Genomic DNA, 26600 nt, shown 5'->3' on the forward strand with positions numbered 1-26600 from the left:
TGCCCGCCTCCACTCCCGGCCTCAGCAGCCTCTCCTCTGCACGCGGACACCCACTCGCAGACCTGAGCCTCACCCTGGCCTCACCTTACGGGGCTGGGCAGCACCGGCCCCTCCCACCCAGCCTCCCATGCCTCCCCCCGGACCCCCTTCTTGCCCAGCCTCCCAGGGGAACCATCCAGCCACAGCTCTGTCTGGAGAGCCAGCCCCGCACAGGCACAGCCAGCGCGCACCCCTCCGCCCTCCCCAGCCGCCAGCTCAGCCCCGCCGGGAGGTTCCCCGAGCACCCCCCTCCCCGGTCGCCTCTGGTCCGGCCCACCACCTGCTCCCTGCGCAGTGCAATGAGCCCCCAGCCCGTGAGGCTCCTCTAAGAGCCCCTGCAGCCAAGCAAGCTCTCCTAGCCCCAAGAGGGGCCCAGGGCCAGGACGGCCCACAGCTGGGAAGAGTGGCACAGGGACTTCCAGTGAGGGTGGACATGTCACTGATGGTTCCCCATCAGTCAAGGCCAGGAGCATGGAGCTTGGAGGACAGGTACCCCTGCCTCAGCCGCACTCCTCCAGGAAGCAGATAGGGAACTGTAGACCACAGACTCAGTGGCTTTCTGCTTAAGGAACGATCTTTCTGTTTCACCAAGCCAACCCTCCACTCCAGCCTTCCAGGAGCCCTGGAGTCCAGGCGGGCTGCCTGGTACGGGCCGAGGGGCACAGCCAATGGCCTCAAAATCCACCCCCTGCGATCTCTGCTGCTCTCCGGGAGGGTGCTCTCCGGGAGGGGCCTGCCCACCCCAGGGGCGGGGGGGCTGGGCCCTGGGTGGGGCAGAAGCATCTGCCCTCCCCCCGAGGACACCTCCCGGGCAGCGGTGCCCAAGCCAGACCGAGAGTGGTCTCTGGGCCTTCCAATGAGGAGGCCTGGCCCGGGAGGTTCTGGGTGGCAGGAACCATCCGGAGCAGGGCTGCCAAGCTCGAGGCCCCTCTGCCGGCCACGCCTCGGTGGACGGTGAGTCCGATCGCAGCTCAGGCACGAAGCACCTGTAGCTCTCTCACCCAGGCCGGCCGCGCAGGCTACCCGGCTGGCTGTGCACATGTCTGCTGAGTGATGCCGGCTGGCCAAGCAGCCTCTGGGCTCTTGGGTGCAGATCTGTGGGGTCCCCAGGGCCCAGGCAGTGGCAGGGAGGCGCGAGGGCCTGGCTGGGGACTTCGGCTGGAGGTACACGATCAATTCTGGACCAGCGGGACACAAAGTGCTTCTCAGACGTGGCAAGAAGGTGAGGGGCGCGGGGAACCCAGCTCCACACAGGCAGAGGAGGGTCCTGGAGGCCGCCCAGCCCTCCACGCACTTGGACAAGCGGCCGGGGCTCCCTGTGCCTTAGTTTCCTTCCGTGGGACATGACAATTGCCGCCTGCAAGGGCTCTTGGGCCGTGAGACCCACCTCTGACCAGATGCAGAAGCTGGTCCGGCCCCCCTTGCTGGGCAGAAACACTCCTTACGTCGCTCAAAACATGGTCGCAACAAACAGCAAGTGCCACAGAGGCCACGTGTGGCTGTGGATGAGGGCGGCGGGGCAGGCGGGCCGGCACCCATCTTGTCACCAAGTCTCGGCGCTCACGCCTGTGGGCTGGCCCCAGAGGCCCCATCTGACCCCTCAGGAGATGCCGGGGGGTCCACCAGCAGGACACTGCCAGCAGCAACGTCACGCCTCAGTAGCCATCGTCATCGTCACCGTCACAGCCGTAATCTGCAAAGCACAGGAGAGTCACGGACACTGAGGGGGCGCCGCGTGCTCAAGCCCGCGCACCCCATGAGCGGCGCCCCAGGCCAGGCTGCACGGGCCCCGCCACCACTGACGGGGACCGCCGCGTCGGCCCCTTCATCTCTGCAGGTCCCGGGGGCAAGCGCCTGTGTGAGCAGTGCGGGGGTGGGAACCTTTCTCCTGCTGGACGGGCAGCCCAGAGCCCCCAGTCTGCACAGCAAGCGGGTCCCGGCCAGCTACTTCTAGCAGCCCTGGCCTCAAAGCCAATACGGCCAATCGTAAGACGCCAGTTCAGATTCCCTTCCAAGGTGCAGTCAGGGGTTTGTGCCCCTTTCCCCGGAAGCCCCCGCCCCGCCCCACCCGCTTGCGGAGCTGCCGCCCATCATCTCACCGTCACCGCCCATCATCTGCAGGGCGCTGACACAGGGCTCCCCGTCCTCCTCATCGGGCTCCTCCTCGTCCGCGTCCTCCTCTGGGTGGTACGACACAGGCCCACTCTCCACCACGACCGCCGTGGGCCTGACGGGCTCGGCGCCCAGGGAGGAGGGGCTCGGGAGCAAGGCCTGCCGGCGAGGGGGTGAGCTGGGGACAGAGCGTGGCTCCCAGGCCACCGCAGGGGAGTGCTCTCTGGGGTGGGGGGATACTCCCCACCCTTCAAGAGTGGTCAGCGAGGACACCCCGATCCCCCGAGCCTGCCCCTGCAGCTGCCCTGGGACCCCTCAGGGGCCCTGCCTCCCTGCTTCTCCCTTCTGTTTCCTAGGCCAGACCAGGACCCCAACAGTAAGAAGGGAAGACCCCTGAACCCCAAGACAAGGGAAGAGGGAAGGCCGCTGACTGCGCTGGACCCTGGGACCTGGGCCTGGCTTCCCCACACGGAGGGTCGCGATGGCTGTGGGCTGGCACACACTGGTGGGCTCAGGCTTTCAGGCCCCGGGCCGCCCCTGGGCCTCCCTCTGGCTGGGCTGGGCTGGGCTGCTGGCACTCCCTCCCTGACAGGCGCTCACAGACACGGTGCCGGGCATCTGCTGTTTCCCAAGGATCCCTGTCCCCCGGCTATGTCCACACAACGCACCTCTCCCACGGCCACCTTCTTAGCTGGCTGCGTCGACACCATCGGCCTCAACCTGGAAGAGAGCACAGCACGGTGGCCTCAGCCCAGGCTGCACCATCGGCCACGAGGACACGGGCCCCGCTGGAAGGCCCGTTCTCTGACGGCGACATCTGGCCAGATGTAAAGGACGACGGTGTACTGAGGCTCCCGTGGCACCACCCTGACTGGGTCTTGTCCGCCCAGTGGCTGCGCCTAGGCCCTGAGCGCTGCCCGGTCACCTCCTCCACCCAGGCCCGGCAGCCCGCCCTGCCCCCGCCCCCGCCCCCGCCCCGTCCTTCCCCCCACCCCACCGGCTGGGCAGGGGGCTGGGCCTCTTCACGTCTACCCCACAGACACGGCGCAGGCAAGATTCTTCCCCCGGGGCCTGGGTGAGCACTGCACCCACAGGCAGGGCAGGGCCAGGGTGCTGGGGATGGGGGCGCGGGGAGCCAGAAGCAGCTGTTAAGTCTGGATTTTTGTATGAAAGCTTCTTTTTAAATGTTGGCAGCAAATTCAAATTTCATTGAAGCCACTCTGCAGGGCGACAGAAGGTCCCTCTGGACAGAACCCCCATGTATTGATCAATACTTGACGAAGGATAGAAACTGGAATCACACTGCCCTGCCGCCAGGCACTCCAGGCCCCCCAGGTCAGCTGTTTTCTGAAGAAAACCGTTCCCCCCCATACTTCCAGGAGAGCGTGTGGAGGCCGTGGGCAGCAGCTGCTGTGGGAGACCCGTTCAGTCCTCCCACTGGTCCCTCCTGAGTTTCCCTGTTGCTGGAAGAGGAGGAGGGCGAGAGGCACGTTCTAAGACCCAAGCCCGCCCCGCCCCTCCCCTCCCCTCCCCTCCCCTCCCCTCCCCTCCCAGCCTGAGAGCCTTGGTTGCCCGCTCCACCCCACCAGGCCCAAGGCACCGGGCACCCACTTCTGCTAACAGCACCCCTTCCAATGGGCTTGTTCTTCCTCCCTCGGACCCTCCAAACACAAAACGCAAGGCGCTTTCTACACAAAACCACTGCAAGGGGCTGGGGGCGCACACCAAGGCTCCCCGGATGCTGCTGACCTGCCCAAGGGCGACGGCGGGACTCCCACGGGAGATGAGGCAGGTCCTCCTCCCAGCCCTGGCCGCGGGAGCCATCCAGACCCAGGGACCCCCCCACCAGACCTGTGCAGGGTGGCCAAGGCAGGGGCAGAGCCCACACTGCAGCCGCTTCCCTCCACGGCATGGCTTGAAGGAAGATGTGCGGGGGCAGGGAGGGGGCGCAGGTGATCAAGCTGCACCCACGGCGGCCCCAGCCCCGCACAGTCCGCTACCCTGGGCCCTCCCGGCTATCTGGCCCAGCCCTGCTGTGACGTGCCAATGAATGCTGGGCACACGGGGAACGGACCCCGTAACAGCCTCCGACAGCGGACACCTGACGGCAGGGGTCTGGCCCGTCAGGCCAGGTCTGGGCAGCCCGCCCCGTGAGGGCCTTGGCAGCAGTGGCTCCGGGGTCTCACAGGAAGCCCTCGCTCTACACTGTCTGGGGCTGCAGCCTGGAGGGGACAAGGCGGCGGCTCACGCAAGGCTGTGCCCAAGCTCGGAGGAAGCCCCTCCCACACGGACGGCTCTCCGGGTCCCCACCTGTCACCTGGGGAGGCGTGAGCTAGGAGCCACAGCCGCAACAACCCGAGGCCCAGCAGAGAAGTCCAGAGTCCCCAGAACCCAGGAGGCGGGAGCCGGTGGCGCGCTCCCTACCGACCGAGGCCAGCCCGGCCCGGGGAGCGCGCCGCCAGCGGACGGGGTGAGAACGGCTCCTGACGTGAGGGCCGGCAGGAGGCGGGTCTGGGTCTCGGGCCCTCCTCTCGAAGCGCGCCCGGCAGCCGGTGACTGGCTGGGCCTCTCGGGGGGTCTGCGGGCACCTGGGCACACGCTCCTCCCCTCCGCCCGCGGCCCCGCCCAGCCGGTGGCCTGGAGGGCCCGTGGCTGCCCCACAGGGCCGCTGCCCCACCGCTTCTGCAAATGCACCGCGGGTGCCAGCCGCCAAAATGCTCACAGACGGACGGCGAACACCACGTCCACGAGGGGACAGCCGGACCGTGCGACGGGGCTCGGCCACAGCACTTTGCACTGACAAACACAGGCTGAACCTGAGTTCTGGGAAAGCAGCCCCCGTCACCCCCGTGCACGGTGATGGGAGCAGGGGATGCCGAGCCTGGGGGTGAGGCGCCCCCTCGCCAAAGGACGAGGCTGCCTGCCACGACCCGGGAGCACAGGCAGCGACCACACCGTGTCCGGGCGGGGCGCTTCCCAGGCTCCAGGAGAGCGGCGGGCGGGCCTCCCGCAGTGCCCGCTCTTGTGCCTGTCATCAGAAGGGAGCACGGGGACACCCAACAGGACCAGGACCAGCTGTCCGGACACTGACAGGCTGTACTGGGCGCTTGGGGACTTGGGGGCGTGGGGTCTCGAGGAACAAGGGAGCGGGGTCACCAAATTACACAAGAAGTGTCGCAAAAACTGCGAAAAATGATTACTCCCACTTTAGAGAACAGAAATGCAAATCAGAACATCTTTAACTTCTCAGATGAGTCAGGACGAGAAAACGGTAGCGCCAGAGAAGAGGGGGTCAGGTGGTGGGAGTGCAGCCCCAGAGGGCCCTGCCCTCTGGAATCCCCCCGCGGGCACAGCCGGGGGCCAGGCCGCGGGCACACCGACCAGCCTCGGCCGCGGCAGGGGCTCTCGGCCTGGGGCGGGGGGCACTGCAAAGCTGCCTGGACCTGGCCCCACCAGCCGCCATCAGGAGGGCCCTGTGGTCGCGCTGGTGTCTTCCCCACCCTATCCCACTTGCCCCATCAGTGGTTTGCTCTCCCTCGGCGGAGAGAGCAGGGGGATGGGGGACGGGCAGGCAGTGCGCGGAGCATGGCGGGGGGCCCTCCCGGGAGAACGGACCCCTGGGGTGGAGAATGGGCCCGGCCCACAAGTCTCTTCAAACAGAACAGACCCCGATGCCGCAGGACCCCTTCCAGGGCTGAAGCCCCGCTCAGCTCCTGGCCAGGGCAGCGGGGGCCACGCGGGACACCGACACTGGCTCCCAGCACAGCGGCGGGGAACACCCCGCAGCCCTGCGCCTGCCCGACCCCCGCCCGCCTGGCACGGTACCTTCTCCCCACGCTGGCCACGGGGTCAGCCCCGCTCCTGCCGGCTGGCGTTCTCCGCCGAGACAGCCCCCGGGCTCCAGCCCTCTCCTGAGGCCGGGCGTCCTCCTCGCGTGGGCCGCCCCCGCCCCTGCCGTCGAGGTCCCGGAGCACGCCGTAGTTGATCTTGCTGGAGATCTTCTTCTGCTCCAGCATCTTCTCAATGGCCTCCCCGGCCGTGCTAGCCTGGATCGGCTCCCGTCGCTTGCAAGGCTTCTTGGGCTCGATGGAAACACAACATCACGCTTCCTGTAGGTCTTGGCCCTATGAACCTGCCAGGTGCCGCTCGGGACGTGGGAGCGGGGCTCAAGCAATCAGGGTCGGCTGGGGAGTCTTACTCTCCCTGGAGAGTGGGGCACAGGGCAGTCCAGTGCTGGAGGAGCCACTGGGCAGCTGCAATCTGCCTACAGCCCACCGTGCAGAGCCCTGGCCGGGCCGGGCCCCAAGCGGGCTTCCCCAGGTCACAGGGCGGGGGCGGGGGCTGGCCGGGCATCTGCCAGTGGGAGGCCAGCACAGCGCAGGGTGGGCGGCCGGGAGCTCTCAGGTCCCTGAGGAAGAGGCGGCGCCCTACCTTGTGCTCCTTGTAGATGCCGAGCTCCCTCTCCTTCGCGATTCTCGCTTCTTTCTCTGAAAGGTCAAGGAGCGGGGTCAGCAAGGCTGGCGCCCCGGGGCACCTGGGCGGGTGGGGGTCCGCGAGGCCCGCGTTCCAGGGCGCCTGGGCGGGCACTCACCCCTCTGCTCCCGCAGGTACTCGGCATTCTCCCGCATCCACAGCTCGGCCTTCACGCGGGCTTCGGCCTCGTTCAGGATGTACTGGGGCAGAGCGCAGCGTCACCATCAGAGGGCACGCCCAGAGCTCAGCTCTGCCAACGTGCGCCCCTCCGTACACGCGGGTCAGGAAGCAGGCCTCCGACCCCAGGGGGAGCGTGTGTGGAGAGCCGGCTAACCCCCGGGTGCCCTCCAGCCTTTCCAGGCCGGCCTGAGGGCCGCATCCATGAACCAACCCCGCAGCAAACGCCCCCCCACTCCTGGCGGTTTGTGGTCCCCCGGGGCACGGGAGCCAGGCCAGCCAGAGCGCAGGGACGTGGGTCCCAGAGAAGGAACTGAGGTGAGGGCTCAAGACGCCAACTTAAGAACACGCAGGTGGCCTCAGGCACAAGGTGATTGGTGACAAATCAGGGGAAAGGCTTCCCGCCTGCCAGAGAACAAGCATGGCTGGACAAACTGCTAAGAGCCCGTCCGAACGACGGCAGGCCCAGGGGGATATGGAGTTGTGCCCCCAGCCCACAGGAGCTTCCCAATGGGGCGCAGCCTGGCACTCCACGGACCCCAACCAGCACCCCCCGGGAAGGCCACTGAGAGCTCACGGCGCTTACTCTGTCGATCTCGAGGTCATCGATGCCGCTGAGGTCTAGCTCACCGTCCCCGGAAGCATCTTCTAGAGGGAAGCACAGCCTGGCATTTAGGGTCAACGTCCAGTTAAACGAGCGCATACATCACCTGGGCCATCTCAGGGCTCGGGGGTGCGGCCAAGGGCTTCTAGCAGCCGCTTCCTCCCGGCCGCCAGCCGGTCCCGGCCCCATCCCTGCGAGTGCAGGGCACAGGGGGCAAGGCTTACATCCCAGCGCCGAGTGGAAGCAGCAGGATGCTAACTTGGAAGACCTCCCAGACCTCACGCTCTCCTGTACAGAAAGCTTTTCAGATCAACAGGCCCAGGAGAGGGGGCCTCGGGCAGCCTTCCGTGACCACGCTCAGGACACCCCCAAAACCTGTCGGCCACCACCCTCCTGCCCCAGCTGGTCAACAGCACAACCTGCACGGCCCAGAAACCGGGGCCGGCCCTCCTGTGGGCCGCCCCTCCTGTGGGCCGCCGCTCATCATCCAACGGTTCTCTGCCCCGTCCTGTTGGTTCCAGCCCGACGGGAAATGGGAATGCCCTCCTGCCAGCAGGCTGTCGGGGATGCTGTCCTGTCACGTTGCCGCTCCGCGGCGGAGGCTGGGCGCTCAGACACACCCCCACGCCCCTCTGCGGTCAGCCTCGCTCCCCTTGCTCTCTCAGCTCCAGCCAGCTTGGCCTCTTTTCTGTCCAGGTCGCAGTGCCCCCAGCTGCCTCAGGGCCTTTGCACATGCCCTCTGCTCAGTGAGCTGTGGGACCTGCTCCGGGTTCCACTCATACGGCAGCCCCTTTGGGGTACAACCCACCTGTACCTAACTGATGGGCTGGGTCTGTGTCACATCCCTCTCCCCTCTAGACCACCAACGCCACCACAGTAGGCGCACGACCGCCCATCGCCACGCCCAGCCACAGGGCACGGGAGGAACATCTGAGCAGCGTCCCTCTCACAGAGGCTCCTCGCACACAGAGGCCAAGCCCTTGGCGCCCAGAGGAGGCAGGGCCCACCTTACGGTGAAACTGCGACGAGACCAAACCCGCCGCCCTCCTGGAGCTGCCTGCACGCCAGGCTCCCCCGAGGGAGGAGCAGCTGGGCCCCTGCGCAGGCGCCCCGGCACTGCAGGCACTGGAGCCCAGCAAGTGACATCCGTCCGACCAGTGGAGGTGCCGCCTTTGGCCGACACTTTCCCACCAGGTTAGACGCAGAGGCGCGGGCAGGGGATGCCAGTCTGTCCCCGTGGCCCCTCTGTAGCATGAGGCCTCTGCACTGAGGCCTCCCGAGTTGCACAGGGGCAGGAAGGAGCCTCTAGCCACAGCCCGACCACACCGAGGGCTCTGGTCAGCGGGGGAGGGTCCCGGAGATGCTGACAAGCCCTGCGGCATGTGGGCGTCAGCGCAGCTGGGGTCACTGGTGGCTCACACAGCCTGCAGCGGAGCTGGCAGGGCCCCTCCCAAGCCCACCCTTCTCGGAGGCCCCTCAGAAGCAGCACCTCCAACTCCCACAGGCGGGGGGGGGACGACCCAGGCCTGGAAACCCCACCCCACCCGCCCGGAGGAGCCCCCCGCCATCTCTCCAGCCCCGCTGCTCCCCCAGCCCCGGGGCGCTCACTGGGGTCCCGGCTCTGCGAGGAGATGCACTCTCGGATGGAGTCCGAGATGCCCAGACTGGCCGCGGTGGGCAGAGGACCGAGCAGGGACTCCAGGGCGGGGGGCCTGCCGCCTCCCTCAGGGCCGCCTGCCGCCTCCGAGCTGCCAGGAGTGCCTCCGCCAAGGAGCTCCTGGTAGAAGTCCTTGTTCAGGCGGCTGGCCGCGGCCTCCAGCTCCTCATCCTCGGCGTCCTCCTCACCGAACAAGCTGGACGTGGCGTCCTCCTCACCGAACAAGCTGGACGTGGCGTCCTCAACGGAGCCTAGGGACACAATTCCACGCACCACCTGTTACCCGGGCAGGAGGCCGGAGAGCCCGCTTGGTGAAGAGGAGCGCTTCCGCCCAGCTGCAAAAGGCACTTATTCCAAAAGATGTGCCTTGTCCCAAGGGCGCCCAACACCCACCCGCCCGTGAACGGGCCTCAGCCCACACCTCACACGTGACGCAAAGATTAACTCAGAATGGATCAGATGGGAACCTAACAGCTAAAACTGTAAACATTTCAGAGAAACAATGGGAAGATAGGTGACTGTGAATTAAACCAGAACATCTTATACATGACGCTGAAAGCAGAATCAGTAAAGCACTGATAAGTCGGATTTCATCAAAATTGAGAACTCTACCTTTGAAAGACACTGTTAAGACAAAAAAACAAGCTGCAGACTTACCTGCAAATCACACATCTGACAAAGCACTTGTCTCTAGAATGTGTAAACAACTCTGAAAACACACAACCCAATAAAAAATGGGCGAAAGGTTTGACCAGAGACTCCAGCAGTGGCGACGTGGGTGATAAACAGGCACGCGTCATGCTGTCACGACGGACCTGCAAGCCTGCATGCCCCGCCCCCTCGCACAGCCACACCAGTGCGAGGGGCACGGAGGGATGGACGCCACACTCCCGGTGCCACCACGTTGGAAAACAGTCAGATGCTTTCTTAAAGACTTAAACACGTCTCCCCCTGACCCAGCGATTCCACTCCTCAGCATTTACCCAAGGGAAAAGGAAATAAAGACAGTTACGTGATGGACTTTCCCAGTGGCACAGTGGTTAAGAATCCGCCTGCCAATGCAGGAGACACGGGTTCAAGCCCTGGTCCGGGAAGATCCCACATGCTGTGGAGCAACGAAGCCCGTGGGCCACAACTACTGAGCCTGTGCTCTAGAGCCCGCGAGCCACAACTACTGAGCCCGCGCACCTAGAGCCCATGCTCAGCAGCAAGAGAAGCCCGTGCACCACAACAAAGAGTAGCCCCCGCTCGCTGCAACTAGAGAAAGCCTGCGTGCAGCAACGAAGACGCAACGCACCCAAAAATAAATAAATAAATTAATTAATTAAAAAAACAAAGACAGTTACACGAATGTTCACAGCGGGTTACGTGCAACGGTCCAAGACTGGAAATAATCCCGGGGTCCTTCCACCCCGGACTGGGTGCACTCGGGCACCACTACTCCACAAAGAGGGCTGATCTAGCGACGGACGGCTCAGAACAACTACACAGAGTGAAAAAGCCAGAGGAGAAACAGGGTACACACTACACGATCCCACGTACGTAAACAACACGACTAATTTCCAGCAATAGGAGGCAGCTGCACACCGGGGTGGGCACTCGCCGGGCCCTGGGCCTGGAATACACACCCCCGACCACGCGCACAGCTCCCTCACGCCCTCTCGGCCCCTTGCTTGGAAGCCCACGCCATTACCGTGTGTGTCACCGGACATCCCGCAGGAGGGCCAGCAGAGGGAGGACATCGGTCGGTCCGCTCTGTCCGCCGTGGGGTCCCAGGGCCCAGTGCCCTGCACGCATGCGACACGCCCTCCGGAGGGAAGGACTCGTACCTGCGTCCGTGGCCCGCATCCTCCTCCACCCCTCCTCCAGCCCAGCCTCCGTCCTCGCCGCAGAGGAGGGGACGCGGGAGCTGCGGCTTCCTTGCCGGGGCCGGGAGGCTCAGGGGCTGGTTCACGAGGAGGCAATGGATCCGAGGAGCGACCCACGGCCAAGGCGGGCCGGGCCCGTCCCTTCATTCTTGACACAACGGATGAAACGTGGAAATGGTCCAGATAACCAAACGGCAGGGGCGTGGAAGAGGACACGTCCCCGACGGTCTCCCCAGAAGGGAAGCGTGTGAAAAGCTGGAACTGGAGCAGGAGACGAGCGGCCCCTCCACAGCGCCTGGTAAGCGTGACAGCGGCCGCTGACAGCCGGGTGGGGGCAGGAGAGCGAGCCCGTGTCCGCCCCACTGCTGGGCAGGTGCAAACAGGTGCTGCCCGAGAAACGGAGGACTGAAGAAACCACGTGAAGGAAACCACTGGGACAAAACCCAGACCTTCCCAAGGTCCAGAAAACACCAAGCAGAAAGGCACATAAGCAGACATAAAAGAGCTCGCTTCCACTGTTGAAAGAGAAAAAGCTCTCAGGCTGGATCAGAAAGCAGAGCTCAAGTCTCTGCTGTCTAGAAGAGGAGGACACGGACGGAACAGTGGGGCAGGCAGAGCAGAGACCACCAGGCATGCCCCCAGGCCGTGGAGGGCGCCAGGCACCAAAAACAAGCCAGCCTCAGCTGGAACACGGCGGCCACCTCTGTCTGCAAGAGGACCTCAAAGCTGACGACGTGACCAGTGAGATGCCCCGACAGACACAGAGCCCAGCCCAGCTGGACGGGAGCAGCGGGTGCCTCCTCCCAAGCACCACTGGCGTCTCCAACCAGCGGACCTGTGGCCACAAGAGTTGATGGCACAAGGGAGGGACAGTGCCAGCAACACACTCGGTCACAACGCAGTAAATGTGGAGATTAACAACAAAATCAGAAAACAAAAGCCCCCGCCCCAACTCTTAACTCCCTCACTTGACTCTTAGCACCAAGGACAAATATAATCTGAGACCGTGAGCAGCGCAAAGCGTCTGATACCAGGACAGCGGATCGCAGCTCAAACGACACTCGGGCCCTGCCCTGCGTGAGTGTGTCACAGGAAACCAGCCAGGCAGTGACCTCAGTTTAAAACAAGGAGAGAAGCTGCGAGGAGGACAGAGCAGAGAGAAGCGGAAATCAGCAACAGTGTACAGGAAGGCAGCAGGGTTCATAAATCAGTGCGAGAGCTGGTTGAACGGGAAATCAACAACCTAGCTAGGTTAAAAAAAAACCCAAAAAAACACAGAAACAAACTATGCAGAATAAGAAAGGATAAAAATGAAAACAACCAGAGAAACAATAAAGTCAAAAGTATTGTTAGATACAAGTTTGTTCAAATCTGTGCCTGGATGGGACGCCGTGGCAGCCTAAGAACAGAGAGGTTCACCGTCTGGCCAGGCAAGGCCTTCCCAGAACCATGGGACACTGTGGAAATGATGGATCACATTCATTGACCCAAGAAAACCCTGTGTTCTCTCCGCAGACCCTGCAGACATCAGAAATACTCCCTGACGGCTGAGATTGGACGGCTCAGTGAAAACGGCGGTGGGTGTTTCCTTTACAGGACAACGTGGTATTTCAGCCCAAAGCCTGTACCGTGTGTTCCGGGCAGCACGGAGGCCTTGTGGGGAAGCCGGATGACATGCCCGTTGTCACAGCCAAGACTCAGCATGGTCTTTAAGGGTCAAGCAATGGACTAGGCAAGAGCAAGAAAGTAGAGGCCTAAAAATCGTGAAGGGCAGTAAAATACCACTATTTGTAGACGACCTAACTCACCAATTACCTGAATAATCCGATGATGAACTGAGAAGTACTCAAAGCAGTAACAGAATCCCTAACATACAAGAGCACAAAAGCACCACCTAGAAATCAGTATCTTCCACAAACACAGCAGTTGAAGACGCCACTTATGGCAGCAACAGAGAAGGCAGTGCAGCTGGGACCCAAAGCACCTGAGGCAAGGCCTCAGACTCAGAAGAAAACCCCCGGGAGGGAGACACCCCGCTCTCGCTCTCGGGGGGAGGAGGGCGCCAGCCTGCTCCAGGTGATGGACAGGGTGGAGAGCTGCGCTGGGGCGGGCGGCGGCCAGGATGACTCTGAAGATGGGACAAGGAAGTGAACGAGGGGCAGCTACAGAGCCCCAGGGGAGAGCGGTGAGCAGGTGCTCGCCTTCCAGACTGGATGACTGACGGAACCAACGCTTACTCAGCACCCGGCCCTGTCCTGTGAGCCAGAGAGGGGGTGGGAGGGCGCCGGCCGCGGACCCGCAGAGCGTGAGCGGAGGGGGCGCCCTGAACCAGCCGGGGTGTCCCCGGAGCACGGCAAGGGAGGCAACGTGGGAGAAATGAAAACCACACATGCACAAAGAGATCTGTCCGAGGGGGCTCACGGCAGCTTCGCGAGGCCCCAAACCAGAAACGGGGCTGCGCACGAGCTGCGATGGGACGCGGGGAGAGGCGGCAGCGGGGAGGGCTGTGTGGGCCGCGGCCGCGGGCGCAGGGCGAGCTCTTTCCCACAGGCAGCGTCTGCCAGTGAGTGAGTAGCCTGAGGGCAGCGGGGGCAGGAGACTGGTCTGGAAGACTCGGCCGCCCCGGAGCTGCTGGGGACACAGGGTGGCTCGGGGTGTCCTGGGAGCAGCGGATGCCCAGCTCGGTGCGCGGAGGCCTGGGGCAGGGGTGGAGCCAAGAGGCAGGACGCACGGCCACGGTGGGGGCAGCAGGAGGGGCAGCGAAGCTCGGCGGCGGGGCAAGTGCCGGACACGGGTGAACTGAGCCAGCGGGTGAGGAGACGTGGCTGGACTCACCATCTTTTGTCAGGCTGGCAAGGGCCCCCTTTGCCTTTGGCCGGCTGTTTTCTAGTTCAATCTCAATTGCGTCCTGGTAGCTGGATATTTCACCTGAAGCAATAAATTAACAGCAAAAAGTAAGCACAGGGGACTTCCCTGGTGGTCCAGTGGCTAAGACTCTGCGCTCCCAGTGCAGGGGGCCTGGGTTCGATCCCTGGTCGGGGAACTAGATCCCACACGCGTGCCGCAACTAAGAGTTCACATGTCGCAACTAAGGAGCCCGTGAGCCGCAACTAAGGAGCCCGTGTACCGCAACGAAGACCCGGCGGAAACAAACAAACTAACTAAATAAATAAAATGTTTAAAAAAAAAAAGCAAGCACACAATCCGTTCCTGTAAGGACCTGAAGCACCCGTACATTAAGATAGGCTGGTTACCTTCCACTTCCTCCAGCTGCTTTGACAGGACTTGTTCCAGCTGAAAAGGAAGAGGACGAATGCGTTTAGCGAAAGGAGCGAGAGCGGTGCCTGCCAGCACCCGGCGGCCTCTCGACCCCAGCGCAGGTCCCCAGCCTGACGAGAGGGACTCGGGCTTCAGGCCCCCAGAGACATGAGCACCAGGGCCCTCAGGGAGGCGGCTTGCCCCAGAAACTGTACGGGATGCACTGAGGGGGGTCTAGGGAGACCCCAACAGCAGACGAGATGGCTCGGGGCCCAGGAGGGACTGTGCTCCGTGTGGCCCACCCTGGCCCCGCCCGGGCTCAGCACCCCGCCTCCGCTTCAGTCTTCGCAGCTACGCCACTGTTGTGAAGCCTTAGAGCAGGAAACGGGTGGGGCAGCCAGGCCCGGTGTGCGGGGGGCCCACCTGCTTCATCCGCAGCTTCCTCTGCCCAGCTGTGTAGGACGGGGGGTCGCACTCCTCCTCCAGGTCGACCTTCATGAACTCGTCCACAGTCAGCTGACTGGTGGGGGTATCTTCAAACTCTGTGAGCCTGAAACAGACGTTTGAAGGGGAACCTGGTGCCCGAGAACAGCGCTCAAACCAGCACCCAGGGCTTCCCTGCTGGCAAAGGGGTTGGGAATCCGCCTGCCAATGCAGGGGACAAGGGTTCAAGCCCTGGTCCGGGAAGATCCCACATGTCGCGGAGCCACTAAGCCCATGTGCCACAACTACTGAGCCTGTGCTCTAGAGCCCGCGAGCCACAACTACTGAAGCCTGCACACCTAGAGTCCACGCTCTGCAACAAGAGAAGCCACCGCGATGAGAAGCCCGCGCACCGCAACGAAGGGTAGCCCCCGCTCGCTGCAACTAGAGAAAGCCCACGTGCAGCAAAGATCCAACACAGCCAAAAAATAAATAAAATAAATTAAAAAAAAAACAGCACTCCGTTTACAAAACAGTCCCTCAGGGGTGCTGGTTCCCAGGCCCAGCACCCTGCCACACACAGCTGTGAGCACAGGCCCGGGGGCTGTCCGGCAGCCTCTCAGCCCCTACTCTATCCTGCCGATAGCTTGGGCCCCTGGGAGAAAAAGGCACGGCACTCTCATTGCTCCCCCAGGTAGACTCAAGAAGGCCCCAGAAGGAAGGAGGCCGAGCCACCAGTCCCAGGCAGGCAGGGCTCCTGTACTGCAGTGTGCCCAGCCATAATTAATTCTTGTCCATTTCCTACATTTTATACCATCTTTAAAATGTTCAACAGAAAAATTTTTAAAGAGAACCAGAGTTCAAATAAGCAAAATAAATTTCCCTCTGCCTTTGAAAACTGCCATAGGATATGATCTCAGTAGAAAGACAGCCGTCAAGAGCTCCAGACTCAGGGTAAATACCCTGCGCTGACGGCTGTGCCAGGGACTCTGGGCTGGTGACTCTCTCGTCACAGTCTACGTGGAGCTCCTGCTGGAGCTGCCGCAACGACCCTGTGAACACAGTATCCAAAGCAGGGGCTCGCCCGACCACTCCGTTACAGGGACACGGTGGCCCTCTGCTTGAGCCTGGCTTCCCCCAGGGAGACCGGTCACTCAGGCTGCTCCAGCCAGGAGACAGACGAGGCCACTCTCGGTACCTGTTTCCTGACCTGTGAGTCAGAGTGACTTTACAAACCACTGTCCACCTCAACACAGGGTGGAAGAGAGGGGCCACCGCTTGGACGGACTGAGAGGCTGTGCAGGGAAGCCTGGCCAAGCCCCCGGCTGCGATAAGAGCGACCCACCTCTTGCGCAGCGTGGATTCGCACACCTTGACCACACTGATGACCTCTTTGACGGTCCTCCGGAAATCGTGCATCCTGGCTGCAACCAGAAGTGCTGGAAAGGAATACAATGGGGAATTCAGAAACAGGATGCTCCTGCCAAACCCAGGAGCGATCCTGTGGGCAGAGGGCTGATGACCCCACAGTGCGACCAGCTGGAGAGACAGCGCCAGAGGGTGCTCTGGGAGCCCCGGGGCGACACCGCCCTCCTCACCTGCCTGCGGGCGGTGCTGCACGGTCTGCACGACTGTCAGAACACCTGAGATCCACAAACCGCTTTGCAGGCAATTATACAGTAATTTTTAAAAACGTAAGAAGTACTGCATCACACATTCCTTCTTTAAACGCAAGAAAAATTAAAATACACTTTCTGAGAACTTTGTGTAACCTCTCAAAGCACACGAGTGAACTCTGAGGTGACCTGTATGGGAAACGCTGGCTGGGGATGGACAAGCCAGGAATCGGGGCGAGAGGGAGTGGGCCCAGGTGTGCTGTGCTGCCGACCACAACTGGCTGGATCCTGGGAGAGGCCCAGATTCTGGACTGCAAACTCGGGAGTCAGGCTTGGAGATGGAAAATGCATCTCAGGAAGCACTGATCCTGCTGGTTGCTGAGCGCTCTGGAAAGGAGGGGACTCGACCTTGTGGGGCAGGGTAAGAGGCTAAGAGGAAGGGTAACGGCCCTCCTGGGGAGGGGCTCCAGGTCCAGGGAGTGTCAGCAACAGAGCAGGAGGGCCGTCTGTGGGCTGCTGCCACCTGGAGGGGAGACGAGACAACTGTCGTTTGGGGAACGGGGCGCTAGCCCGACAGCCCAGGGTACCCTCTGCAGCAATGACTGAGCACGGCTGCACCTCAACATTCAAGCCTGGGGTCAAGGCCAGGAAGCTTGGCAGTCCCCTTGGCCTCTGAGGGTCCTGCCTGTCCTCCAAGACAGAGGTGAGGTCAAGAGGCAGCAGGCGGAAGTCCCTGAGGGCTGGGTTCGGACTGGGCCAGGGAGGCCAGCAGGCAGCTCTGGAGGCAACCCACCACCTACCGGCTCGGCCTGCTGAAGGGCCGGGACACAAAGCACCCGCACACTGGCAGCGGGACCCAGCCAGCATGACTCCAAGGCCGCCTCACCTGCCCCACAGAGGCCCGAAGGGCGCCGGCCCGTGTGCATCCAGTCCCTCTTCATCCTCTGCAGGAGCCTCAGGGCCGTCATGGACACCTCGTGGTTCTTGTCACCGAACTCCAGCAGGTGGGCGAAGCGCGGGATGTACAGGCAGGGGTCTGCGGAAGACACGCACCTCAGCCAGCCGTACGCGCCCTGGAACAGGAGTGTGCAGTGCCAGGAGGCCCTGTGGGGCGTGCGCTCCACATCTGGCAGCACACGGAAACCCAGCTGGTGCGACAAGTGCTCCCCCGCGCCCCCCCTCGGGCCACCCTCACCCGTCCTTCCACCGCACAGGCTCCCCAGGGCCCCTTTCCTCCGACACGAGCCCCCCTCCTGGACACGCAGCCTCCCGGAGCAGCTGCAGACACTGCGGCCGGGCGGCTGCTGCACCCAGAGTGGAGCCGGTGGGCGGGACGTGCGTGCCCTGCCACGGGACGTGGGGGCCCCAAGCCTGCGTACGCATCGCACACGCTCCTGCAGACGCATGCACAAAACCCCGTTGCTTCATTTGGCATTCCATGGACTGCTGTGAGTCAGCCACGTTTTTACGTACTTATTTTCTGCACTTACTCTTGTGTAATGCCAGCTTCCATCGTCTGCCCTCCTGTCTACGGGCGTGTGCACCTCTTCAGATGAACGCCTCTCTCACTAAGGGAGCGTCAGCCCGGCTCAGGAGGGACCGGAGCCGCCTGCACACACACCCTCTCCCTCCTTACCAGCACTCCCTCACGCGGCTTTGGGCTAGAAGCTTTGCAGAGCGGGCAAAAACAGCCAAGTAATTTACTCAATTCAGCTAAGCGTCTGGATTGCCATAGGCAACTGAAGGAACCCTGCAGAGCCCTAAGACAGAGAATAGCGGGGCGAGACCTCCTTTGGACAAGATCATCCAGGAAGGCTGTGCTCAGGGGGCCGGGGCGGAGGCCCGAGGAGGGGGTTCCAGGAGGGGACGGGCTGGCCCGGAAGCAGGTGTGTACAGGCAGACGGAGGAGGATGAAGGGCAGATCGGGAAGACCCTGGGAGGCACAGGAGGGAAGGGGACTGGTCAGCTCATCTCTGACACCTCCAACAGCAGCGCAAGCAGGCGTGTCAGAGACCCCAGCTGTTTACCAACACCCAGCACCAACCTTCTGGGCCCCAGCCTGCCCACTTCTCCTGGCCTCCCTACATCTACAGGGCATTCATGACTGAGCTCTGGCCCCTGGAAGCCCCATAGATCCTACGAGCACCTCTTCCACCCCTGCCAGCCTTGGCTCACATAAAGGACCCAGGGAAGGTTTCTGAGGCCACAGAGATTGGCAGCCGCCCCTGAAGCAGGCTGGGTCGTCCAGGGACCACATGGATTCAGGCGGACACTCCCCTGCACTGACCGAGGAGGCTGTGGTGGCGTGGGGAGCAGTGCCTCTTGGTTGCCTTATGCCAGCTGGACCCTAACAGCCACCCAGCTCAGCCCAGCCAACACAGTGTGGAAATTAATAAGGGTAAGCTCGTGTAAAACGGAGGCGGGAAGCCCTGAAGGGGGCGCTCTCACACCAGACCCTCCTTCCCAGCTTGCTCTGCGCTTCTGGGCAGGAAGAAGCTGGTGGGCTGCCCCAGGAAGAGGAAGGAAGATTTTCTCCCGGCCCAGCAACAGCCCAGCCAATGAGAAACCGCCACCACCCTCAACTCTCACTTTCCTCCAATGGAGACTGGAAAACCTTCAAAGCAGCCCCGCCCAACTTCCTCCCCCCCGCCCCCCCCCCCCCATAAAGTAAGGCTCCTCTCCTTTGTTGCAGGACTTGCCTGTGGTTTGCCATAGCTTGTGGGTCCCGAAATACAATTCCCCTGCCTCTCCCGAGTAAACTCATGTTGCTGGTAACGTAATTGGCTGTTTTAGGTTGACAACAGGCAGCTACTACCACTTAACCCCCTTTCAGAGACGACAAGGTGCCCAAGATGGGGCAGTGTCATTTGAGCCTAGGCAGTCTGGAGCTACACCTACTTCCACTGTGGGTGTTTTGTTTTGGGTTGGTTTGGGGTTTGGGGGGGTTATTTGGTTGCTTAAAAAGATATTATTGGGAGAAAACATATTTTAAAAATATAATTGCTAAGGTTTCTAATTATTTACAATAAAACAAAACCCATCAGAACTGGGGATTAAGTTAAAAGCACATTAAAAGATCTCATCCTGATTTGGGTGGGACTTTGACGCTGATTAGTTCTTGAAATAGAAAACTGTGGTACTGGTAAAAATTTCAAGGCAAACATGCCAGCAGTCTGGGATCGGTGTGGAATGGACTGGGGCATTTAAAGTAGGGAGAAGAAAAAAAAAAAACTAGGAGAAAATAACAAACCACAAGTATAGGTCACACAACGTTAAGTTAAATTCCCTAATCAGCTTGCACCAAAGCACTAAAACCAGGATATGGTGTTTACAAGAGACACTTAAAAATAATGCAAAAAGGTGAAGATCCAAAGGCTCTGCTGGGCCCCATGAAGCAGGTCACCAGGAGAAAAAGGGCAGCCGTGAAGGGAGCAGCAACAAGGGACTCAGGGCAAGGGACCCCTGAAAGGGACACAGACAGATGTTTCTTAGGATGGAAGGGACAAGATAATCTTAAAGAAGACAGAACAGTCACAAATCTGTAGACACAGGGGGAAGGAGAAAGCATTAAATAAAGCAAAAAGTGTTGCAAACAAATTTCCACACTTGATATGAGATTTTAACATAACCACAATGATATGAGATTTTTAACACCATTCCCTCAAATTTGACAGACTGGCTTGGGGGAAAAAAAGACCAAATGGGGAACTGGATGCCATCACCATAGGCTCAATTTAACAAATATGTTTTAAAGTCAATACCTTACAAAAAGTAATCATTCTTTTCCAAAGTCTGTGGAACAGTTATGAAAATTGACCGTGTATTAAAGAACAAAGAAACCCTCCCTACATCCCAGAGAACAGAAATATCACAGGATGTGCCCTTTGACCTCAAGGGCAAGAAAACTAAAAATTAGCAAGACAAGGGTACACAGCCCCCTCACCTCCAGACAAACTATTAGGAAATTAAAGAACAATTTTCTAGGTAACTTAATAGACTTAAGTGCTTAGGTAAGGACAAAATAATGAACTAAGTAGTTAAATAAAAAACTAACAAAGTGAAATATTTAAAACAGGCAAAAAAGAAGACTTAAATAGACATTTCTACAAAGACGACATACAGATGGCCAACTGGCACATGAGAAACTGCTCAACATCACTAATTATTACAGAAATGAAAATCAAAACTCCAACGAGGTACCACCTCATAACAGTCAGAATGGCCATCAACAACAAAAAATTTACGAATAATAAATGCTGGAGAGGGTGTAGAGAAAAGGGAACCCTCCTACCCTGTTGGTGGGAATGTAAATTGGTACAGCCACTATGGAGAACAGTATGGAGGTTCCTTAAAAAACTAAAAATAGAGTTACCATATGACCCAGCAATCACAATCCTGTGCTTATATCAGGAAAAGATACATGCACCTCGACGTTCACAGCAGCACTATTCACAGTAGACAAGATGTCCATTGAGAGAGGAGTGGATGAAGAAGATGTGCTACACGTATACAATGGAATATTACTCAGCCATAAAAAAGGAGGGACTTCCCTGGTGGCACAGTGGTTAAGAATCCACCTGCCAGGGGCTTCCCTGGTGGCGCAGTGGTTGAGAATCTGCCTGCCAATGCAGGGGACACGGGTTCGAGCCCTGGTCTGGGAAGATCCCACATGCCGCGGAGCAACTGGACCCGTGAGCCACAACTACTGAGCCTGCGCGTCTGGAACCTGTGCTCCGCGACAAGAGAGGCCACAACAGTGAGAGGCCCGCGCACCGCGATGAAGAGTGGCCCCCGCTTGCCACAACTAGAGAAAGCCCTCGCACAGAAACGAAGACCCAACACAGCCAAAAATAAATAAATTAATTAATTAATTAAAAAAAAAAACACATATAAGTAAACTGCTTATAAAAAAAAAAAAAAAAAGAATCCACCTGCCAATGCAGGGGACATGGGTTCGATCTCTGGTCTGGGAAGATCCCACATGCCACGGAGCAACTAAGCCCGTGCGCCACAACTACTGAGCCTGCGCTCTAGAGCCCGCGAGCCACAACTACTGAGCCCGTGTGATGCAACTACTGAAGCCCACGCGCCTAGAGCCCGTGCTCCGCAACAAGAGAAGCCACCGCAATGAGAAGCCCCTTCTCCTGCAGCTAGAGAAAGCCCACGCGCAGCAATGAAGACCCAACGCAGCCAAAAATTTTTTAAAAAAGAAGGAAATAATGCCACTTGCAGCAACATGGTTGGACATAGAGATTATCATACTAAATGAAGTAAACCAGAGAAAAACAAATATCATATGATATTGCTTATATGTGGAATATTAAAGATGTACAAACAAACTTATTTACAAAACAGAAAGACTCACAGCCATAGAAAACTTATGGTTACCAAAGGGGAAGGGGGGGGGGGAATGGATAAATTAGGAGGTGGGGATTAACACATATACACTGTTATATATAAAATACATAACCAGTAAGGACCTACTGTAAAGCACAGGGAACTATGCTCCATATTTGTAATTACCTATAAGGGAAAAGAATCTGAAAAAGTATACATATATATGTATATACATATGTATCTATGTATAATTGAATCACAGCGCTGTACACCTGAAACGAACACGATATTGTAAATAACTATACTTCAAAAAAAGTTAATTAAAAAAAGATTATATGAGTGTTGCAAAGAGGACTAAAAAAGGGGAAATGGAAATATTCTAAAGCCAAATGAAACATTAAAAAAAAGGTTAAAAACCTCCATCTTAGGAAAAAATATTAATACAGGAAAAAAGGAGTAATAAAGAAAAATAAATATATAAATAAATTACTTTCACCAGGAAAAGAATTTTAGAAGATAAAACCAAAAACACTATGGTGCTGGTACAAAGACATATATAGACCAATGGAACAGAATAGAGAGCTCAGAAACAAACTCACACATGCACGGTCACATGATCTCTGATAAGGGTGCCAAGACTACACAATTGGGACAGGGTAACGTCTTCAACAGATGGTGCTGGAAAACTGGACACTCACATACAAGAGAAAAAAGATGGACCCTTATCTCACACATCATATACAAAAATCAACTCCAAATGAATTAAAGGCCTAACCGTAGGACATGAAACTGTAAAACTCCTACAAGAAAACGTAGGGGAAGAGCATGACATTGGAATGTGCAATGACTTCTTGAATATGACACCAAAAGCACAGGCAACAAAAGCAAAAACAGACAAATGGGACTACACCAAACTTAACACCCTCTGTGCAGCAAAGGAAACAGTCAACAGGGTGAAAAATGCCACCTACAAAATGGGAGGAAGTACTTGCAAATCATGCATCCGGTAAGGGATAAATCTCCAGAATATGTAGAATACGCCTAAATCTCAGCAATGACAAAACCAACCCGATTCAAAAAGAGGCAAAGGAGTACAAGAGACTTCTCTCCAGAGACACAGAGGTGACCAACAAGCACCTGACGCGGTGCTCCACATCACTGACCGTGAGGAACTCAAACCCACTGTGAGACAGCACCTCACCTGTTAGTTAGGACGGCCGCCCAGGGGGTCGTCTCTCCGGGAGTTCATCCCGTCCCTTCCGCCCCTGACAGCCCCGTGGACTCCGGACAGCACAGGCGCGCAGGCTGCAGAGTGGGCCTCGAAGAGGGGCAGCCCCTACGTCGGGGTCCCGCGCAGAGCTCGGACCACGCCAGAACCACCAAAGCCGCCGCCGGCCGCCCCGCCGCGGGCCCGCGCCCACACGGTTCCTCCCGTACCTCCGCTGCCGGATTGCAGCAAGCGCCCGCGCGGGGCGGGGCGGGGCGGGGCGAGGCGGGGCCGGACAAGGGGCGGGGCCTTGGGCGAGCACGTCGCCGCGCGGGGCGCAGCCGGGCAGGGGGCGGAGCCACAGGCGAGCACGTCGACCGCGCGGGGCGGGGCCGCGCCGCGGCGTGACGCGCGGGCGCCGCGGCGGTGCGGGCGAGGGCGGGCGGGCTGGAGGCTCCGGCCGGCGGGCGGGGCGGCGCGAGGGAGCAGCGCCCGCCGCCCCGGGCAGGCCGGCCCTCCGCGCGCAGGGCCGCCACGGCCCCATGCTGCTGCCCCTGGCCTGCCTGCACGGCCGGGTGGCGCAGTGCCTCACCGCGCTCCTGGTGCTCGCAGAGCCGCCCCCGAGGCCCCGGCGCGGCGCGAGGGCGCACGGCGCGCCGCCCCCGCGCGCGGAGGCCGCCCTGCCCGCGAAGATGGCCGCGGAGCTCTATGCGCCCGCCGGCGCCGCAGCCGCGGCCGCCACCGCCACGGACATCGCCAACAGCAACGCCGCCGCCGCCGCCGCGGGCAGGAAGGGACGGCCCAGCGCCCCGCTGCCCGCCCTGCCACCGCCCGCGCCCGCGCCGCCCGCACTCGACAACAACAACTTGGAGAGCCCCAACTGGCAGTCCTTCCACCCGACCCTGCGCGAGAGGTGAGCCCGGGGCCTGCGCCCCCGCCCCTGCCCGCGCCCCGCGCCGACGCGAGCCCCGAGCCGTGTCCTGTGCCTCTGCCCTTTGCAGGAACGCGCTGATGTTCAACAACGAGCTCATGGCCGACGTGCACTTCGTCGTGGGGCCCCCGGGTGCGGCCCGGAGGGTGCCTGCCCACAAGGTTGGTAGAGGCTCGGCCCTTTGAGCTCCCAAAGGCGACCGGCCGCCTCCCGAGTACGGACGGTCCTCTTCCCGGGTGTGGCAGCCGCTGGGGGCAGGGAGGGCCCAGGGCTCAGGGCAGCTCTCTCTCTCTCATCCACAGTATGTCTTGGCCGTGGGTAGCTCTGTCTTTTATGCCATGTTTTACGGGGACCTGGCAGAAGTCAAGTCAGAAATCCACATCCCTGACGTGGAACCTACAGCTTTTCTCATCTTGTTGAAGTAAGTCTGCCTCCTCAGGGTGCAAGGACGGGGCGGTTCCTCGCTGCCTGGTTCGGCCAGCCAGCTGCCTGCAGCTTCCTGAAGTCCACAGGGACGGAGGGCTCCTCTCCCAGGCCCTGGGTGCGCGGCGTGCCCCACGCAGCCTGTGACTTGGCCCCGTCCTGCCTAGGTACATGTACAGTGACGAGATTGACCTGGAAGCCGACACGGTGCTGGCCACTCTGTATGCCGCCAAGAAGTACATTGTCCCCGCGTTAGCAAAAGCCTGTGTCAACTTCCTGGAGACGAGTCTGGAAGCCAAAAACGCCTGTGTGCTGCTGTCCCAGAGCCGGCTGTTTGAGGAGCCCGAGCTGACCCAGCGCTGCTGGGAGGTCATCGATGCTCAGGCTGAGATGGCCCTGAGGTCCGAAGGCTTCTGTGAAATTGACTGGCAGACGCTGGAGATCATCGTGACGCGGGAGGCCCTCAACACCAAGGAGGCTGTGGTCTTCGAGGCAGTCCTGAGCTGGGCCGAGGCAGAGTGCAAGCGGCAGGGCCTGCCGGTCACCCCGCGCAACAAGAGGCACGTTTTGGGGCCAGCCCTCTACCTGGTCCGAATTCCAACCATGACCCTGGAGGAGTTCGCCAACGGTGCCGCCCAGTCGGACATCCTGACGCTGGAGGAGACCCACAACATCTTCCTGTGGTACACGGCGGCCAACAAGCCCCTCCTCGAATTCCCCCTGACCAAGAGGAAGGGCCTCGCCCCGCAGACGTGCCACCGCTTCCAGTCCTCCGCCTACCGCAGCAACCAGTGGCGCTACCGCGGGCGCTGCGACAGCATCCAGTTTGCCGTGGACAGGAGAGTGTTTATCGCGGGGCTGGGCTTGTACGGCTCTAGCTCCGGGAGAGCCGAGTACAGCGTGAAGATTGAACTCAAGCGGCTGGGGGTGGTCCTGGCGCAGAACCTGACCACGTTTGTTTCCGACGGCTCCAGCAGCACCTTCTCAGTCTGGTTTGAACACCCCGTGCAGGTGGAGCAGGACACCTTCTACACCGCCAGCGCCGTCCTGGATGGCAGCGAGCTCAGCTACTTCGGGCAGGAGGGCATGACCGAGGTGCAGTGCGGGAAGGTGACCTTCCAGTTCCAGTGCTCTTCCGACAGCACCAACGGGACCGGGGTCCAGGGCGGCCAGATCCCCGAGCTCATCTTCTACGCCTGAGGCGCTGTGGGGTGGCAGGGGTGCACGGCGAGTGGCAGGCCCTTTCTCTACAGGCAGCCCGTGACCCGCCACCTCAAAGGTTGCGCTCGTGCGGCGTGCCTCCTCTGCAAGTGGTCGGCTGGAGCCTGAAGCTGTGACACAAGACACTTTCCTGCACAGCCAGAGCCTCGGTCTCTGCATCTCTTGTACATTGGGGCGCACGTCCCAGATGGAGGGCAGATTTGGGGGGCACAAGGCAGGCTCCAGATTCCCTCCAAGGGGCGCCCACACCGCCTGCTTTGAGGGCTTTGCCATCTCTCGCATCCTCTTGGATTCTATTCTAAGTGGTTCTAAGCTTAAGATCTTCAGTTCAAATCCAAAATGGGAAAAGTCACTTAAAGTAGTTCACCTGTTTAAGTGGATTTTCATAATAAAGTTTTAACGAAATGAGAGCCGCACGTAGATAAACGACTGCGAGTCTCAGATTGCCCTAACAGTGCTTAGCGGGCACTCCCAAGAGGCCCACCCGTCCCCGAGTTTGCCCTGTGCCGGCAGCCCGGGCCTCCGCCATCTGGGAGGGCTTGCTCTCCGGGCTGCAGCCAGACCGCTCTAGGAAAAGCCAGGTGTCAGGTTGTGTCTACTTCCTGGAGTGTCACTAGCTGCTCAAAATCCTACTGTTTGATTTCGACTGGGTGGGGGCGTGGGGGGTGCTCTGCCAGGCCCAGGGCTCCTGCCCCCGAGAGCGGGCTCCCACCTCGGGCTCCCCAGCAGCCTGCACGCGCGTGCCGTGGCGTCAGGCAGGCTCACTGAGCCTCTTGCCTCCTATCGTCCCTTGCTGCAAACTCCTCCTTGGGCATTTGCTTTGTTTCTGAAAAACCTCCGCATGACCCCTGGAGGGAGGGGCCGTGTCACGCGGCACAGGGATACAGCCCCCAGCCCCAGGTCTCCCTGTGCCTGCGGCCCTCCTCCTCCGGGCCCACCCTGCTGGACCGTGCCTTCCGGCCCCAGGGGACCACCCTGTGGGTGACCCAGGACTGCACGCCCTGCCCACCCTCCCTGGCCCCACACACCACCTCCTTAGTGCAAGGAGATGTGCCTCTAGACGCTGATGGGCGAAGGAGGGAGCAGCCCCTCCAAGCCAACTGTGCAAACAGTCCTCACGGTAAAGCTGCCATAAAGGCCGACCAACCGTGGCTGGGAAAGGCCCGGCTCTGTCTGCAGGGGGCCTGCCCACCCCGAGGCCCCGTGCTGCCAGGGGTGCTCCTCGAGAGGTGGAGAGACAGGCCCCCATCCACG

General features: G+C 60.4%; 2 protein-coding genes across 15 annotated transcripts in view; one reads left to right on the forward strand and one right to left on the reverse strand.

The window, feature by feature from the left end:
* Nucleotides 1–268: 268 nt before the first annotated feature.
* BRF1 (BRF1 RNA polymerase III transcription initiation factor subunit) overlaps nt 269–26600 on the reverse strand; it is a 72312-nt gene continuing 45980 nt past the window's right edge. For 5 of the 13 annotated variants that reach the window (XM_036841405.1, XM_036841409.1, XM_036841406.1 and 2 more), the window contains 13 exons: nt 17114–17263; nt 15957–16050; nt 14612–14738; nt 14185–14224; nt 13766–13858; nt 9014–9313; nt 7388–7449; nt 6743–6824; nt 6583–6638; nt 5977–6233; nt 2820–2871; nt 2139–2310; nt 269–1732 (listed from right to left, as the gene is read on the reverse strand). In XM_036841405.1, coding sequence (XP_036697300.1) covers nt 1695–1732; nt 2139–2310; nt 2820–2871; nt 5977–6233; nt 6583–6638; nt 6743–6824; nt 7388–7449; nt 9014–9313; nt 13766–13858; nt 14185–14224; nt 14612–14738; nt 15957–16050; nt 17114–17263 — 1523 coding nt within the window. In that variant the 3' untranslated portion in view covers nt 269–1694. Of the gene's footprint in view, nt 1733–2138; nt 2311–2819; nt 2872–3159; nt 3615–5976; nt 6234–6582; nt 6639–6742; nt 6825–7387; nt 7450–9013; nt 9314–13765; nt 13859–14184; nt 14225–14611; nt 14739–15956; nt 16051–17113; nt 17301–22765; nt 22999–26600 lie in introns of those variants that run through there. The other 8 variants (XM_036841404.1, XM_036841413.1, XM_036841414.1 and 5 more) reach the window with 8 other exon arrangements.
* Nucleotides 23232–25762, forward strand: BTBD6 (BTB domain containing 6). Of its 2 annotated transcripts, XM_036841415.1 has the most exons (4): nt 23232–23684; nt 23773–23863; nt 24005–24123; nt 24293–25762. In XM_036841415.1, exons 1-4 carry the CDS (start codon nt 23314–23316, stop codon nt 25323–25325), a joined length of 1614 nt encoding a protein of 537 aa, XP_036697310.1. In that variant the 5' UTR covers nt 23232–23313; the 3' UTR covers nt 25326–25762. The 2 variants fall into 2 exon arrangements, with proteins under 2 accessions (XP_036697310.1, XP_036697311.1); XM_036841416.1 differs by lacking the exon at nt 23773–23863 and having other exon boundaries at nt 23553–23684.

The sequence above is a fragment of the Balaenoptera musculus genome, chromosome 2, assembly GCF_009873245.2.
Source record: "Balaenoptera musculus isolate JJ_BM4_2016_0621 chromosome 2, mBalMus1.pri.v3, whole genome shotgun sequence".
NCBI classification, from domain to species: Eukaryota; Metazoa; Chordata; class Mammalia; order Artiodactyla; family Balaenopteridae; genus Balaenoptera; species Balaenoptera musculus.

Excerpts from the sequence above, each read along its gene's own strand:
- BTBD6 (XM_036841415.1), top strand. The coding sequence starts at position 23,314 with ATGCTGCTGCCCCTGGCCTGCCTGCACGGCCGGGTGGCGCAGTGCCTC. Across the intron at positions 23,685-23,772 it reads CACCCGACCCTGCGCGAGAG|GAACGCGCTGATGTTCAACA; the intron begins GTGAGCCCGGGG and ends TGCCCTTTGCAG. Across the intron at positions 24,124-24,292 it reads GCTTTTCTCATCTTGTTGAA|GTACATGTACAGTGACGAGA; the intron begins GTAAGTCTGCCT and ends CGTCCTGCCTAG.